At 47.6% G+C, this 15544-nt stretch overlaps 1 protein-coding gene across 1 annotated transcript in view; it reads right to left on the bottom strand.

Moving 5' to 3' along the window:
* Positions 1-293: 293 nt before the first annotated feature.
* pclob (piccolo presynaptic cytomatrix protein b) overlaps positions 294-15544 on the bottom strand; it is a 90123-nt gene continuing 74872 nt past the window's right edge. The window contains exons 29-41 of the mRNA XM_056282498.1: positions 14715-14741; positions 14125-14218; positions 11471-11542; positions 9879-9980; positions 9686-9764; positions 7012-7206; positions 6338-6404; positions 4459-4547; positions 3241-3382; positions 3073-3131; positions 1388-1525; positions 968-1113; positions 294-437 (exon numbers count right to left, since the gene is read on the bottom strand). Coding sequence (XP_056138473.1) covers positions 294-437; positions 968-1113; positions 1388-1525; positions 3073-3131; positions 3241-3382; positions 4459-4547; positions 6338-6404; positions 7012-7206; positions 9686-9764; positions 9879-9980; positions 11471-11542; positions 14125-14218; positions 14715-14741 — 1354 coding nt within the window. The remainder of the gene's footprint in view (positions 438-967; positions 1114-1387; positions 1526-3072; positions 3132-3240; positions 3383-4458; positions 4548-6337; positions 6405-7011; positions 7207-9685; positions 9765-9878; positions 9981-11470; positions 11543-14124; positions 14219-14714; positions 14742-15544) is intronic.

Below are 15544 nucleotides of genomic sequence, written 5' to 3'. Positions count from 1 at the left end.
CTGCCCAAGTCCATTTGCATACTACAGGCTGGGTCCACAGCCAACAGAGGTCGCTTCTAGGGAGAGGTGGACGTGTGTGCTGGCAGTGTTAGCCTGATCGAGATACGGTCATCATGAGTCTGGAGAAGAACACAGTTACCACCAACTGAACAGACAAACTGAGAAAGTAAATGACATGGCTTTTAGGTCACGTTCTCATTGTTCCACCTCTCCGCTAGTTCCTCTCCTCGTACGAACTCTAAGCTGAAACAGTCATTAACCACCTGCTGACCCGAACCGGACGGGGTGGGTCCTCATGGGTTGGTCTGAGTGGAGCTGACCAGCAGCTTGTGCCAGCTGACCACTCTCTTCCTCATGTCCACCTTGTCCAGCCAGATGTAGGCTTCCCCGATCAGGGTCTTCTTCATGAACTTTCCTCCATTGGACACTAAGAACAGCTGGACATGGAAAAAAAACAACAACAACATAATATTACGTATTGATCATCCCAGTGCTTCTGACCAGTTTTGTTTTATTTTTCTACCCAACTGGCCAATTACCCCACTCTTCCACCCCCTCTGCTGATCTGGGGAGGGCTGCAGACTACCACATGCCTCCTCCGATACATGTGGCGTTGCCAGCTGCTTCTTTTCACCTGACAGTGAGGAGTTTCACCAGGGGGACGTAGCCGTGGGAGGATCACACACCCCCGCCCCAGTCCCCGACCAGAGGAGGTGCTAGTGCAGCGACCAGGACACATACCTTCACCCGGCTTCCCACCTGCAGACAAGGCCAATTGTGTCTGTAGGGATGCCCAACCAAGCCGGAGGCAACACGGGGACTCGAACCAGCGATCCCCGTGCTGGTAGGCAACAGAATAGATCGCTACTCTACCCGGACGCCCTCCCAGTGTTTCTGATCAGTTGTGCTGCTATTTTGTCTGTCCATGTGCTCATGCCAGACAGACACATGCGGTCCAGTGCTGTACCTGTATGGAGTGTCCGGTCGGGTTTAGGGGGAATCTGAAAGTCTCGTTGAAGGAAGGCTCCCTGTCGTGTCGACACACTCTGGTCTTTTTCTTGATGATCCTCTTTTGGGTGGCCACGTTCACCACATACAGCTTCACATAGAGGTCTGCAGGCAAAATACAACAATGGAGGAAATGAATTGGTCGTCCAAGTCAGTGGTTCTCAACAAGGGGTCAGGGGCCCAAAAGGAGGCCTCAGGGAGTGGTCGAGGAGAACACAGGGATTCGAACCAGAGATCCCTGTGTTGGTAGGCAATGGAATAGACTGCTACACTACCCGGATGCACTTGAATATTTTTCAAATATTTCAGACAAGACATCATGGGAGAAATAATACACATGGGAAGAGACACAAAAACACACAATCACTTATTTCCTGACCTGGTAAATGGTCTGGGCTCTTGAACTTATAGGTGATGTTTCTGCATTGGAGGATCTCCAGGACCAACTGATCACCCTCTGTCTTCACCTCCTTCTTCAGAGCCACCTTGATCTCTCCCATTACCTGTGTCTTACCACCTAAACATAGAAAAATACGAGAGAGAGAGAGAGAGAGAGAGAGAGAGAGAGAGAGAGAGAGAGAGAGAGAGAGAGAGAGAGAGAGAGAGAGAGAGAGAGAGAGAGAGGGGTTTGTTGAGTGTGCTCAGTATTGTGCAAATGGGGTATCGAGCAATTGTGTTTTTTTTCTCTACTTTGGTGGCTCATGTGCAAATCTTGCATACCTGCAGATGTGTACCTTTAGAGACACAGATACTCATGTGCTCTTTTGAATTAATTATTCATGTACCGCACAGCACATGGCTTGCACCAAAATGAAACCGGGTCAGGGAACATCTCTCTCCAGTTTCACCATGTTCTCAGCTCAGAAGCATTCTGTCATGGGTCTCTATTGATCATTCAGGTAAAGGTTATAGCAGGAAAGGCGAGTTAAATGCCCGCTCCTCGTCAGTTTGCATCCAAGTTGGGTTGTCAGTCGCCATGTATGATAGTCTGACCTTCATAGGCATGAAGGCTGCCAGGCTTTGAACTAGAATGACCTCATGTTCTTTGTTATGAAGTGAAATTGGAGAAAGAAGCGAGGCGTCTCATGACATCCAACCCGCATGAATCATAGATTTAGTTATGACAGAGGTGGGGATACTGTGACATCCACTTGTCTCCCGTTATTCAAGCAGGGTTTTGAGTCCTTACGCAGGTTTAATATTTGTATGCAGACAATAAGCACTTAAATGCACACTTAGCACAACAACTGAAAAGAATATCAATTAATAGAGGCCAGCGGCGGCTGGTGCTACAAAATGGTTTTTTGGGGGGGAGGCAATTTACCTTGGCGCAGCACAGAGTTATTAAGAAGGACAATGTAGCCTATAGATTTGATCAGGGTTCGTAGACGGTGGATGATTGACAGTCGAGACGAGGCGTTGTGGTGGGTGTGAACATGATAGACAGCCATGAGAATTGTCCTACCATATTAGATCAAAAATATTAAAACATTACCAATTTACTACCAATAAAAGTGGGGTGTCTGGGGCAGCACAGAACTGCGCCCCCTGGAAAATCTGAAGAAACCAATCAGACAGCAGCCTCAGGTCACCTGCTCGCCACAAGTTTGAGGGCTTACATAAGGTATGGTTTGGCCGGCGCCCCTCACCCAGGAAGTATATGTATTCAGACAGAAATCACCCAAATACCATTTGAACCAATAGTTAATGGCTGCTGAGGGGCTCACAGACTGAAAACACCTTTATTTCATAATTATTTGCATCATACAACTAAATTATATTTAACATGTTTAAGTAGATTTTCATCTCTTGCTGTTTGAAAGGGGCGGCGCCCCAGCGCCCTGTACTGGCCAGCCGCCACATATAGAGGCTCTAGCGGCGGTGGTACAGGACTTGGCTGTGGAAAAATAACCTGTTTGACTGTCATGTCTGAGACTACCCAGCAGGTGGCGGCATCACACAAGAGAGGAGAGTATCACAGACATCCTGGGTTTGACTTTCTTAGCTCCAAGATATTCACACTGCAGGGATGATGGTTCCCAATAGACTTTCAATGTCACTTACCCTCATTGTCCGGGGGCCCTAGGCGGCTCTTGTCGGTGCCATTAGGAATGGTCTTACCGCTGTGGGGCAACAAAGAACAACTTCATCACACCGCGCAATATTTGGCATTGTTGCCAGACTGACAGCTCAGTAGCTGTGTGTATTAGTAGCTATTGTTGATTGATTTACATGCGTGGCACTTGAAAAATGGCACTGTCCACTCCGGTTCCGGCAGTCTCCTCCCCGTCCAGACCTCCGTAGCCGTCTCCAACCAGGCTGGGGGCCGACAGCACCACTGACCCTGAGACATCACCCAGCCTGTGGCCTGGTCCTGTGTGTGTGGCAGGAGTAGACAGAGAAAGTGATGGAGTGATGCAATATGTTGAGCAAAAACGCAGTAAGATTTAGTCTGTGAGGGAAAAGTCTGGCTTTTTTGAACGATGCACTGAATCATTTCTATGAACTTGTGCATCCAAACAATACACTGTATGTGTGTATACACTGTATATATTTATGTATCAAGACATACGAATGTAATTTATGCGTATTCTGCATGGGTTATTTCATGTTATAATATTTTGTTTAGCAAAGAATAGGATTATTCCTGATGTTTAATATCTTTTTTTTTTTGTATACAGGGGCTCATACGGAGATGGCATTAAATGCAGAAAGCCGTCGCTGACTTTTGCTGCAGCTGCATGCACACATAACATAGAGGCTGAAGTGAAACACTGCATCCCCCCCCCCCCGTCTATCTCCCCCCGTCCATCTCCCCCTGAGATGTCTGTCACACATCAGCGCGCCTGAGCGTGATGCAGCAGCACATCAGGCGCAGGACTCTCTCTTTACTTTTAGCAGGGTTGCATAGTATTGCATCCATCCATCCATTATCCAAACTGCTTATCCTGCTCTCAGGGTCACGGGGATGCTGGAGCCTATCCCAGCAGTCATTGGGCGGCAGGCGGGGAGACACCCTGGACAGGCCGCCAGGCCATCACAGATGGTATTCCACAACAAATTCCATTACTAAAAGTAAATCCAAGTGATCAGTTTCGATTTACACCCGAAACGTGTTTCCTCTTGATTACATGTGTGGCTTCTTCTCCCCCCTCCTTTTCTCCCCCCTTGTTATACTTGGCCAATTACTCCACTCTCCCGAGCCGTCCCGGTCTCTGCTCCACCCCCTCTGCCGATCCGGGGAGGGCTGCAGACTACCACATGCCTCCTCCCATACATGTGGAGTCACCAGCCACTTCTTTTCACCTGACAGTGAGGAGTTTCACCAGGGGGACGTAGCACGTGTGAGGATCACGCTATTCCTCCCAGTCCCCCCGAACAGGCGCCCCGACCGACCAGAGGAGGCGCTACTGCAGCAACCCGGACACATACCCCCATCTGGCTTCCCACCCGCAGACACGGGGTGGCCCCGGATCTGGATCATTATGAAGTGAGGCAGCTTTTTCTCTTCAGCCAAAATGTGGGCAGTCTCATGTGATCTTCAGAAATAACAACACAGTAATCACAACACTTTCTTGGGAAGAAAAAAAGAAACTCTTGGAAATAATCAAGTGCGGCAAGACGGCAGTCGATCAGGATGAGTTGCACACCCATAATCTTGTCAGAGAAATAATCCATAAATGATAACAGCGGAATAAAAACCTTGGCAGCAAACAAAACAAATGTCGCAGGTTTGAGTTAACGCCACATAAAATGACAAGTACACTAATTACCGTCATTACTTTCAAATTTAGGTAGATTTCCTTTTAAAACATCGTTAATTTTATTCATTCCTGCCTAGTCGTGGACCTTCCTGCCTGATAAAGTAGGATTGCATTGCTTTATCGTTACATTTCTCCTTGGTTGTCTCACCTTCCCTTGACACTTCTGCTCCTCTCATGGTTAGCTGACCGCTTTACTCTCATTGGCCGGTGAGTGCGGGCGGAGTCAGACTCCTGTTGCCTTTTGAACCCATGATGTGTCTGTGTTTCCTGGTCTGATTGGTCGCTCCCAGACCCCGTTTGTGACCCCCATCGTTTTAGGGTGTGGGAATGGGAATAGGACCGGGGTGGGGAGGGGGATCCTGTATGCCTCTCTGTCTGTGTGTGCGTCCTAAACTTTTGCGAGGGTTCATATGCCACACACATGCAGGCACACACAGAGGCTGCAGCATCCCAGAGTAGTTTACTGCCAGGAACTGATCGACAGGGGGGCTCAGACTGCATGCTTACACAAGTTTGATACATGGCTAACTTCTGTCAGGGCAACAACATAGAAACGTACTTAATCCTTCAGACACTAAACCAACAGGCAGGCCCGAGCTTGTCAGAAAAGGGAGAAAGGGGCGTCCAGGTAGTGTAGCGGTTTACTCTGTTGCCTGCCAACACCGGGATCACCGGTTCACATCCTCGTGTTACCTCCGGGTTGGTCAGGTGTCCCTACAGACACAATTGGCTGTGTGTGCAGGTGGGAAGCCGGATGTGGGCGTGTGTCCTGGTGGCTGCACTAGCGCCTCCTCTGGTTGGTCGGGGCACCTGTTCAGGGGAGAGGGAGAACTGAGGGGAATAGCGTGATCCTCCCACGTGCTACGTCCCCCTGGTGAAACTCCTCACTGTCAGGTGAGAAGACGGGGCTGGCGACTCCACATGTATCGGAGGAGGCATGTGGTAGTCTGCAGCCCTCCCCAGTCGGCAGAGGGGGTGGAGCAGTGACCGGGACAGCTCGGAAGAGTGGGGTAATTGGCCAAGTACAATTGGGGAGAAAACGAATAAGTAATGTTTAAAATATGCAACCAATATCTTTTTTTGGGGGGGGGGGTTTCCCCCCTTTTTCTCACCAATTGTATCCGGGCAATCACCCCACTCTTTCAAGCCGTCCCGGTTGCTGCGTCAACCCCTCTGCCGATCCGGGGAGGGCTGCAGACTACCACATGCCTCCTCCGATACAAGTGGAGTCGCCAGCTGCTTATTTCGACCTGGCAGTGAGGGATTTCACCAGGGGGACGTAGCGCATGGGAGGATCATGCTATTCCCCCCTGAACAGGCGCCCCGACCGACCAGAGGAGGCGCTAGTGAAGCAACCAGGACACATACCCACACATCTGGCTTCCTATCCACTGACACGGTCAATTGTATCTGAAGGGATGCCCATCCAAGCCAGAGGTAACACGGAGATTCGAACTGGCGATCCCCGTGTCACCCGGACGCCCCTCTATGTAACTAATATCTCATTGCTCAAAACGGCCAGAGGTTATGTGTGAGTGACATCCATCTTAGGTTGGTTTGCATACTGGGGTTTGAAGATCTGCACACTGGGGATGTTTAGAAACCAGGTCTCGGAATGGGCACATGCACTGTCTGAGAAACAGAGGAGAGGACTGAGGCTGAGAGATGCCACATTTGGAGCTAATTCAGTATTAGTTCTGCTGTTTGACAGGTTTGCTCTCTTTGTCCATTCCCGATGCACATGCGGTTCGAGCTAAGCCAGCTAACAGCTTCGTACAAAAATGAAGACGTCCACGTCGCTGCAGAGTGTTCAGCAAGACAAAAACAGATGAGAAGCAAGTTTTCTGTTCGGTGAGATAGTTATAACTTGTTGTCAGCTTTGAACAAATCTAATTTCAGATTTATAAGTTATGCATGTTTAAATAACAGTTTATATTTACTTTAGAATACGGCTGATTAAATTTGACCTCATGCCCGTCCTGGGCTTTGCCACAGGACATTATAAAGGGGAGGTTTATCACCACTGGAATAAACAGGAGGGAAACTAGGATTATTTATCAGAACAAGTCATTTTGTGCTCAGAGAAACTAATCAGCTCAGGAGAACACAAGGCAAAGGGGAGGCGTTGAGGAGTGAATGAATGACAAGGCAGGTTTCAGCAAAAGAGTTCAAGAGAGCTCGCATGCAGACGGGGGGGGGCATGTCACGGGGGGGTGTCATGGGTAGGGGTGGGGTTTACTTGGTTGGAGGCGGGACTGTTGAACGGCAGCCTCAGCAGCAGCTATTGCTATCCCAGCATCCTCGAGGTGGGCCTGGGTGACGCTACTCTTGCTCTGGCTGCGAGAGGGGCCGTGGGAGCGAAGTTGTCCATCAGAAGAAGACTTGGAGCTGCCGGGGCTGCTGTGGGACTTCTCCAGAGATGTCATCTGCAGGTCTGAGGAAGCGGGAGGCGAAAGGTCATGACTGAGACCATTAACGAGACCCCCCCCCCCATTTTCTCTCCAATTACCCCACTCTTCCAAGCCGTCCCGGTCTCTGCTCCACCCCCTCTGCCGATCCGGGGAGGGCTGCAGACTGCCACATGCCTCCTCCAATACATGTGGAGTTGCCAGCTGCTTCTTTTCACCTGACAGTGAGGAGTTTCGCCAGGAGGACATAGCACGTGGGAGGATCACACTATTCCCCCCACTTCCCCCTAAACAGGCACCCCAACCGACCAGAGGAGGCGCTCCGGAGAGTGCTGCAGACTACCGCATGCCTCCTCTGATACGTGTGGAGTCGCCAGCTGCGTTGTTTCACCCAACAGTGAGGAGTTTCACCAGGGGGACGAAGCACGTGGGAGGATCACGCTATTCCCCCCAGTTCCCCCTCCCCCCTAAACAGGCCCCCCGACTGACCACAGGAGGCGTTAGCGCAGCGACTAGGACACATACCCACATCCGGCTTCCCAACCGCAGACACAGCCAACTGTGTCTATAGGGACGCCCGACCAAGCCGGAGGTAACACGGGGATTCGAACCGGCGATCCCCGTGTTGGTAGGCAACGGAATAGACTGCCATGCCACCCGGACGCCCCCGGTAAAGGGATTTAGAAAAACAAGCCCTTTTCACTTTCAACTGATTTGTTTGAAAAATTGTAAATGAAAAAAAAAACACTTTTGCATATATAATACAAACACCACATTTATCTATGCTGTGTAAATACTATCAATTACTGCTTTATTTACTTTTACTAATAGTTCCCCTCACTTCATTTATAATTTGACATGCAAATATAGAGTCCAACTATGGCTGTCAAGAAACGATTAACTTTTCTGTCTCCATGACAACAGGCTCCATCTCTATGACAACTAACTGACCATCCTTCACATTACAATTCCTGTCACTGAGGCAAATGATTTCGTGTTAAAAAGGCAGCGACGCATGAGCGCCAGCATCATTAATCACAACAACCAGTCAGTCAAACAACCAGTCAAAGAACCAGTCAAACAGCCAGTCAAACAACCAGTCAAACAACCAGTCAAACAGAGCGAACTGATTAACATCACTGATGGAAATCGGCACCAACTTATGAGAATGGTTGTGGGTGCTCATTTAAAAATGACATAAAAGCACATGTAATGTATATTTTCCTATGCTCCCACTGTCGAAAAACAAACAGAACTCAGCAACTGTAATGAAAATAAAAATAAAATGAAGTTTTTTAAGAACCGATGACCTTTCAGCACACCAAAACTCTACATAAATTGTCCAATGTTTTTTTTTTCTTTTTTATGAAAAACTGTAATTCAGTTATTTATGAATATTCTTTTTTTCCCCCCTCCTTTTTCTCCCCAATTGCACTTGCCAATTACCCCACTCCTCCGAGCCATTCCGGTTGCTGCTCCACCCCCTTCTGCCGATCCGGGGAGGGCCGCAGACTACCACATGTCTCCGCCGACACATGTGGAGTCGCCAGCTGCTTCTTTTCACCTGACGATGAGGAGTTTCACCAGGGGGACATAGTGCATGGGAGGATCACGCTATTCCCCCGTTCCCCCACCCCCTGAACAGGCGCCCCGACTGACCAGAGGAGGCGCTAGTGCAGCGACCGGGACACATACCCACATCCAGCTTCCCACCTGCAGACATGGCCTATTGTGTATGTAGGGGACGCCCGACCAAGCCGCAGATGGCACAAGGAGTTGATCCGGTGATCCCCGTGTTGGTAGGCAACGGAATAGACCGCTACACCACCCGGATGCCCCCTATTTATTTTTTCTTTGATAGTTTTTTCTTTGATAGTTTTTTTTCTTTGTGGTGACTGGGGTCCACACACACACACCATTTCTAATGCAAACGTTAGTTACCACAGACGAGCGCCCATGGTTGTGTATGTGGGTGGTATGTAACTGTAGGGGCTATATAATCTATGGTTGTGTATGTGGGTGGTATGTAACTGTAGGGGCTATATAATCTATGGTTGTGTATGTGGGTGGTATGTAACTGTAGGGGCTATATAATCTATGGTTGTGTATGTGGGTGGTATGTAACTGTAGGGGCTATATAATCTATGGTTGTGTATGTGGGTGGTATGTAACTGTCGGGGCTATATAATCTATGGTTGTGTATGTGGGTGGTATGTAACTGTAGGGGCTATATAATCTATGGTTGTGTATGTGGGTGGTATGTAACTGTAGGGGCTATATAATCTATGGTTGTGTATGTGGGTGGTATGTAACTGTCGGGGCTATATAATCTATGGTTGTGTATGTGGGTGGTATGTAACTGTAGGGGCTATATAATCTATGGTTGCGTATGTGGGTGGTATGTAACTGTAGGGGCTATATAATCTTATGTGGGTGCTGTATACATAACTGATGGGTTATCACATGAAGAAAGAGAAAAGAGGGGAGGTGGGGGACATCGCTTACCTTTGGCTGGATCAGGGAAGATGCCATGGCTTCTGCTCTTGATAACTGAATTCTTTGGGCAGTCATATCCTCCCTCTCCCTGTCCCTGTCCTTGACCCTGTGGCATACCCTGCCCAGGCCCCACATTATGACCCTGTCCCTGCCCGTGACCCTGCCCTTGTCCCGCGCCGGACCCTGGAGGGCCTTGTGCGGCATGGTGAGCTCTGCAGTGCTCGATGCTCTCACTCTGCTCTTTCAATGGGAGCCAGCGTGGCGTGTTGTCCAACTGGGACGTGTTTGACAGGTCAATCAACACCTGACACACACACACACACACACACACATGTGCACGCACACGTGCACAACCACGCACAGACAGAGAGAAAGATGGAGAAAAAGGTGCAAGCTTTAGACATGGAGAGATAGAGCATCCATGAATTCTTATAAAGATGAATAATTAAGAGAATATAAACGACATCTTTTTTCCCCCTTTTTTTCTCCCCAACTGTACCCGGCCAATTACCCCACTCTTCCGAGCCATCCCAGTCTCTGCTCCAACCCCATCTGCCAATACGGGGAGGGCTGCAGACTACCACATGCCTCCTCTGATACATGCGGAGTCACCAGCCGCTTCTTTTCACCTGACAGTGAGGAGTTTCACCAGGGGGACGTAGCGCGTGGGAGGATCATGCTATTCCCCGCAGTTCCCCCTCCCCCCTGAACAGAGGAGGTGCTAGTGCAGCGACCAGGACACATACCCACATCCGGCTTCCCACCCGCAGACACGGCCCAATTGTGTCTGTAGGGACGTCCGACCAAGCCGGAGGTAACACGAGGATTCGAACCGGCGATCCCTGTGTTTGTAGGCAACGAAACAGACCGCCCCGCTACCCGGACGCCCCTTATGTTTATTCCAGTTAGAATAAAAAGACTCATAGCTACAAGGACAGAAAGAAAGTGTTGAATGTGGAGCTAATTCACATTCAACACTTTTGGGAGGAGATTGGATGTGAATCGGGAGCGAGTTGGATGGCAGTGAAGGAGAAGTGGAGGTCTGTGCGGGACCGATTTGTTCGAGCCCACAACAAGTCTATGAGCAAACGGAGGGGCGATGCCGCTGATGGGGCGAATGACCAGCCAATTCTTCAGCATCTGGGGTGGCTCAAGGCACTCGGAAATGAACTCTGAACTTAACTCTGCACTGCCCTCTAGTGGATGTACTGCTTAACAACCATGCCAACGTAAAACACGGATGTAAAGTATGTGGGCAGTGACGTTTAGAACATTTGAAATGGACGTATCTATTTACATACGTAAAGGGAGCATAAATGAGCCTTAACAGGGTCTAACAGGGTAAACCTGCTGCTTGCATGTGAGGTGGATAATTAAGAATGAGTCAACATGCAGCCCTAGTCCAGAGTTGTAAAAACCAGGTCCAGAAAGTAAATGTCCAAACCATGTATTTGCTCCAACCATGTTACTAAACCAGCTGATTTCATTAGCTAGTTTTTCCTACCTAGTTGAGGAGTGGTGTTGACTAGAATCTGCTGGTGTAGTGCATGAGCGGAGCAAATACATGACTTGGACTTTTACTTTCTGGACCTGGTTTTTACACCTCTGAGACCTACAGGCATGAAACACATACTGACGTGTGCGTGTCTGGGGCAGGAGTGATAACACTGAAGACTTTAAGGTTATGTTAGGAAAAGATGCTCCGCTGAAAAGCGAGACAGCTTTTAGGGCGACACCAGTACTAAATGCATGAGACGTGTGGGTCTGAGTGTTCAGGATTTCCGCGACACTCACTTCTCCCAGGAAGTCGTTGGAGGAGGATCTGTCGTAGTCCCACACCGTCACCTCAAGGGTCTTTTTCTTCAGCTGGACAGAGAGGATGAGGGGAGATAAGACACACAATGAGATGGGGGCTCCTATGTGCCTGCATGAATGAGAGTGGACACACTGTAATGACTTGTTGTGTATATTTGTGTGTATCTTTGTGTCTGTGTGGGTCAGCGTGTGGGTGAAAATGATTTTAGGTGCACAGCAGCCAGCTTACGTAGGCATTAGTGTAGCCGAGTATGCATATATGTGTGCATGTAAGCTTGTTGTTCATGCTTAGGGGCATGTGTGTGTGTATGTGTGTGTGTGTCTAAGATAGGGTTGGTGCATGTGTGTATCAGGACATAAGAGAAGACATGGACACTCATGTTAGGTATGAGTGGGTGACTCTTCCATCTAGCAGCATGTAGAAGAGCCAGCAGAGACATGTTATTAATGTTATTAACAGACTGTCTCAGAGACATGTTATTAATGTTACTAACAGCAGACTGACTCAGAGACATGTTATTAATGTTATTAACAGTGTGTCTCAGAGACATATTAATGTTATTAACAGTCTGTCTCAGAGACATGTTATCAATGTTATTAACAGTCTGTCTCACAGACATGTTATTAATGTTATTAACAGACTGTCTCAGAGACATGTTATTAATGTTATTAACAGACTGTCTCAGAGACATGTTATCAATGTTATTAACAGTCTGTCTCACAGACACGTTATTAACAGACTGTCTCACAGACATGTCATTAATGTTATTAACAGACTGTCTCACAGACATGTTATTAATGTTATTAACAGACTGTCTCAGAGACAGGTTATCAATGTTATTAACAGACTGTCTCAGAGACATGTTATCAATGTTATTAACAGTGTCTCAGAGACATGTTATCAATGTTATTAACAGTCTGTCTCACAGACACGTTATTAACAGACTGTCTCAGAGACAGGTTATTAATGTTATTAACAATCTGTCTCACAGACATGTTATTAATGTTATTAACAGTCTGTCTCACAGACATGTTATTAATGTTATTAACAGTGTCTCAGAGACATGTTATCAATGTTATTAACAGTCTGTCTCACAGACATGTTATTAATGTTATTAACAGTGTCTGAGAGACATATCAATGTTATTAACAGACTGTCTCAGACATGTTATTAATGTTATTAACAGACTGTCTCACAGACATGTTATTAATGTTATTAACAGACTGTCTCAGAGACAGGTTATCAATGTTATTAACAGCAGACTGTCTGAAGCCCAGTCTGTACAGACGGCCTCTAGTCTCTGAGCAGAAAAGCCAACACATCCGCTCTCATCCCTAACAGACATAATTACTTTCTGGGTGGTACCAAAGGCTGGCTGGCTGGTTGGCTGGCTGTCTTTCTTTCTTTCTTTCTTTCTTTCTTTCTTTCTTTCTTTCTTTCACTCACTCACTCACTCACTCACTCACTCACTCACTCACTCACTCACTCACACATATACACAAACATACACACACACACACACACACACACACACACACACACACACACACACACACACACACACATTAATCAGCATTCTCAGACTTCAGGATTGTATGTACTGAATAGAAGTGACTGAGCATAGTCAATATCTGTAGATTATCATTCACTAACTCCATCCTCTCTTTCAACCTGGGCTCGAACATTCAAAACAGTCCCCATCGTTTGTTTCAGGTCTGTACAGCTGATCATTTCCTTGAGAAAAGTGTCACTTTTCAATGATTTTGGATGTCACGTGTCCAAGTTGAACTCGTCATTTACATTTTACTCTCTGCATCACACACATACACACACACACACACACACACACACACACACACACACACACACACACACACACACACACACACTCATGATCTGTATTCTGTCCATCTCCAGTGAAACTGTCGGTGGCTCAGAAGCAGCCATTATTAACCAGGGTTTTGAGTGATATATGAGGTTACACGGGGACGCTGTCCTGAGGACTCGAGAACTGGAGCTGTGTCTAACAAAACATCCTGATGTACTCACAACAGCCTGCAACATGCACTGTTCATGCACAACAAACTGAAGGTGTGTGTGTTTCCATCTGTGTGTGTGTGTGTGTGTGTGTGTCCATCCATCCATCCATTATCCAAACCGTTTATCCTGCTCTCAGGGTTTTGGGGATGCTGGAGCCTGTCCCAGTAGTCATTGGGCGGCAGGCGGGGAGACACCCTGGACAGGCCGCCAGGCCATCACACACACACACACACACACACCTAGGGACAATTTAGTACAGGTGATCCACCTGACCTACATGTGTTTGGACTGTGGGAGGAAACCGGAGCCCCCGGAGGAAACCCACACAGACACGGGGAGAACATGCAAACTCCACACAGAGGACGACCCGGGACGACCCCCAAGGTTGGACTACCCCGGGGCTCGAACCCAGGACCTTCTTGCTGTGAGACGACTGTGCTAACCACTGCGTCACCGTGCCTTCCTGGTGAGCTAGCCAGGAGCCGAACCTAGAACTTTCTATCTGAATCTGTGTGTGTGTGTGTGTGTGTGTGTGTGTGTGTGTGTGTGTGTGTGTGTGTGTGTGTGTGTGTGTGTGTGTGTGATTTCATACCTGCTCTAGGTGGATGTTTTTGTAGATGACAGTCTGGTTCCACTCTGGGTTCATGGTCCTCTGCACATACTTGGTCCGTCTCTTGTTATCGGCACTAAGATATTATTATAGTGAGAACGGTTAGCGGCCAAGAATAAGTCAGTACCTCTGTTCCCTGCCCAACACCAAGGCAAATGGACACCACACTGTAATGTATTCAATAAATGTTGAATGAATAGATGCTTGTAAAATGATCCAACCCCTGCAGTGGAGGAGGCAGAAAGAAAAAACAATGACAAAAACAACATCTGGGCCCAAATTAATTCGAACGTAAAATTTCACATCAGTCTGAGTAGCACTGGTTTCACAGAAATATGAATTATTTGGGGGGAAAAAAAGAGAAAGAGAGGAGGAAGAAAGAGATACACAGGGAAAAAAAGAGAGGCACAAAGAGAGGAAGGAAGCTACAACAGAAGTGTTCTTATCACTGTGAAATGGAGCAGATAATGATGGGAGAGGGGGGGGGGTTGTTAAAAACGCATTTCGGAGACAGAAGTTAATGTGCAGTAAAATAAGAACACCGACTAGAAGCAGGAGCAGCGCCACACTACCTTGCATTCTGGACAACCATGACTTGGCTGAGGCAGTCAAGAAGAGGGTGAGGAGGGCAGGTATCACAAACAAGAAAAGCAAAAACACAAACAAACAGTCAGACAAACCCAAAGAGCTAAAGGAAATGCAGTAAAGAACACAAAAGATGAGGTCGTCAACAGTCTCTTGCAGGGCATATCACTTTTATGTGCATCTAAACACGATGTGTGAAAGCAAGGCAGACATTCCACGGGGAGCCACAGTTGGCACATGAGTGAGTAGTACACGTACAGTACACATACAGTTCCTAGTATCTGTTGATATTAATTGGCTTAAAAACTCAGAATCTATGATTTAATCTGAAATCCCCTCATCAAAAGATCCCAAAGGGAGGTTTGTCTCCCAGCCTCTGCAGCGTGTAGGAGAGGTCCGATAATCTCATGAGCAGGTCTGATAAAGCCATTAGCTAAGAGCAGATACTGTTACAGAGTGGCTAAAGGCCATTATTGATCTGCTCCCCTGCTATTTACAAGGCTCTTACGATGAGAGTAGTGCAGAAAGGGATTGTGGGTAGGATACGGAGCAGGTGATACAACGAGACAATACTAACATGATCAAAGGTGAGCTGAGTTTTTTGTTTTTATTTTGTTTTGTTAAGCAGCACAAAATATAAGTTGTGAACCATGCACATACGCTTACACATACAGGGACACTGGAAACCAGTAGGGCAGTACACTGTACTGTGAGGTTTACACACACTGCACTTACTCTCTGCAGACAGTATTACAAATGAACTGACTGACAGACAGATGGACAGACAGACAGGCAGGCAGACAAAGACAATATGATA

Source organism: Lampris incognitus, chromosome 6, assembly GCF_029633865.1.
Source record: "Lampris incognitus isolate fLamInc1 chromosome 6, fLamInc1.hap2, whole genome shotgun sequence".
Taxonomy (NCBI): domain Eukaryota; kingdom Metazoa; phylum Chordata; class Actinopteri; order Lampriformes; family Lampridae; genus Lampris; species Lampris incognitus.
The sequence above is the reverse complement of the archived record's forward strand: the minus strand, read 5'-3'. Positions and strand labels throughout refer to the sequence as shown.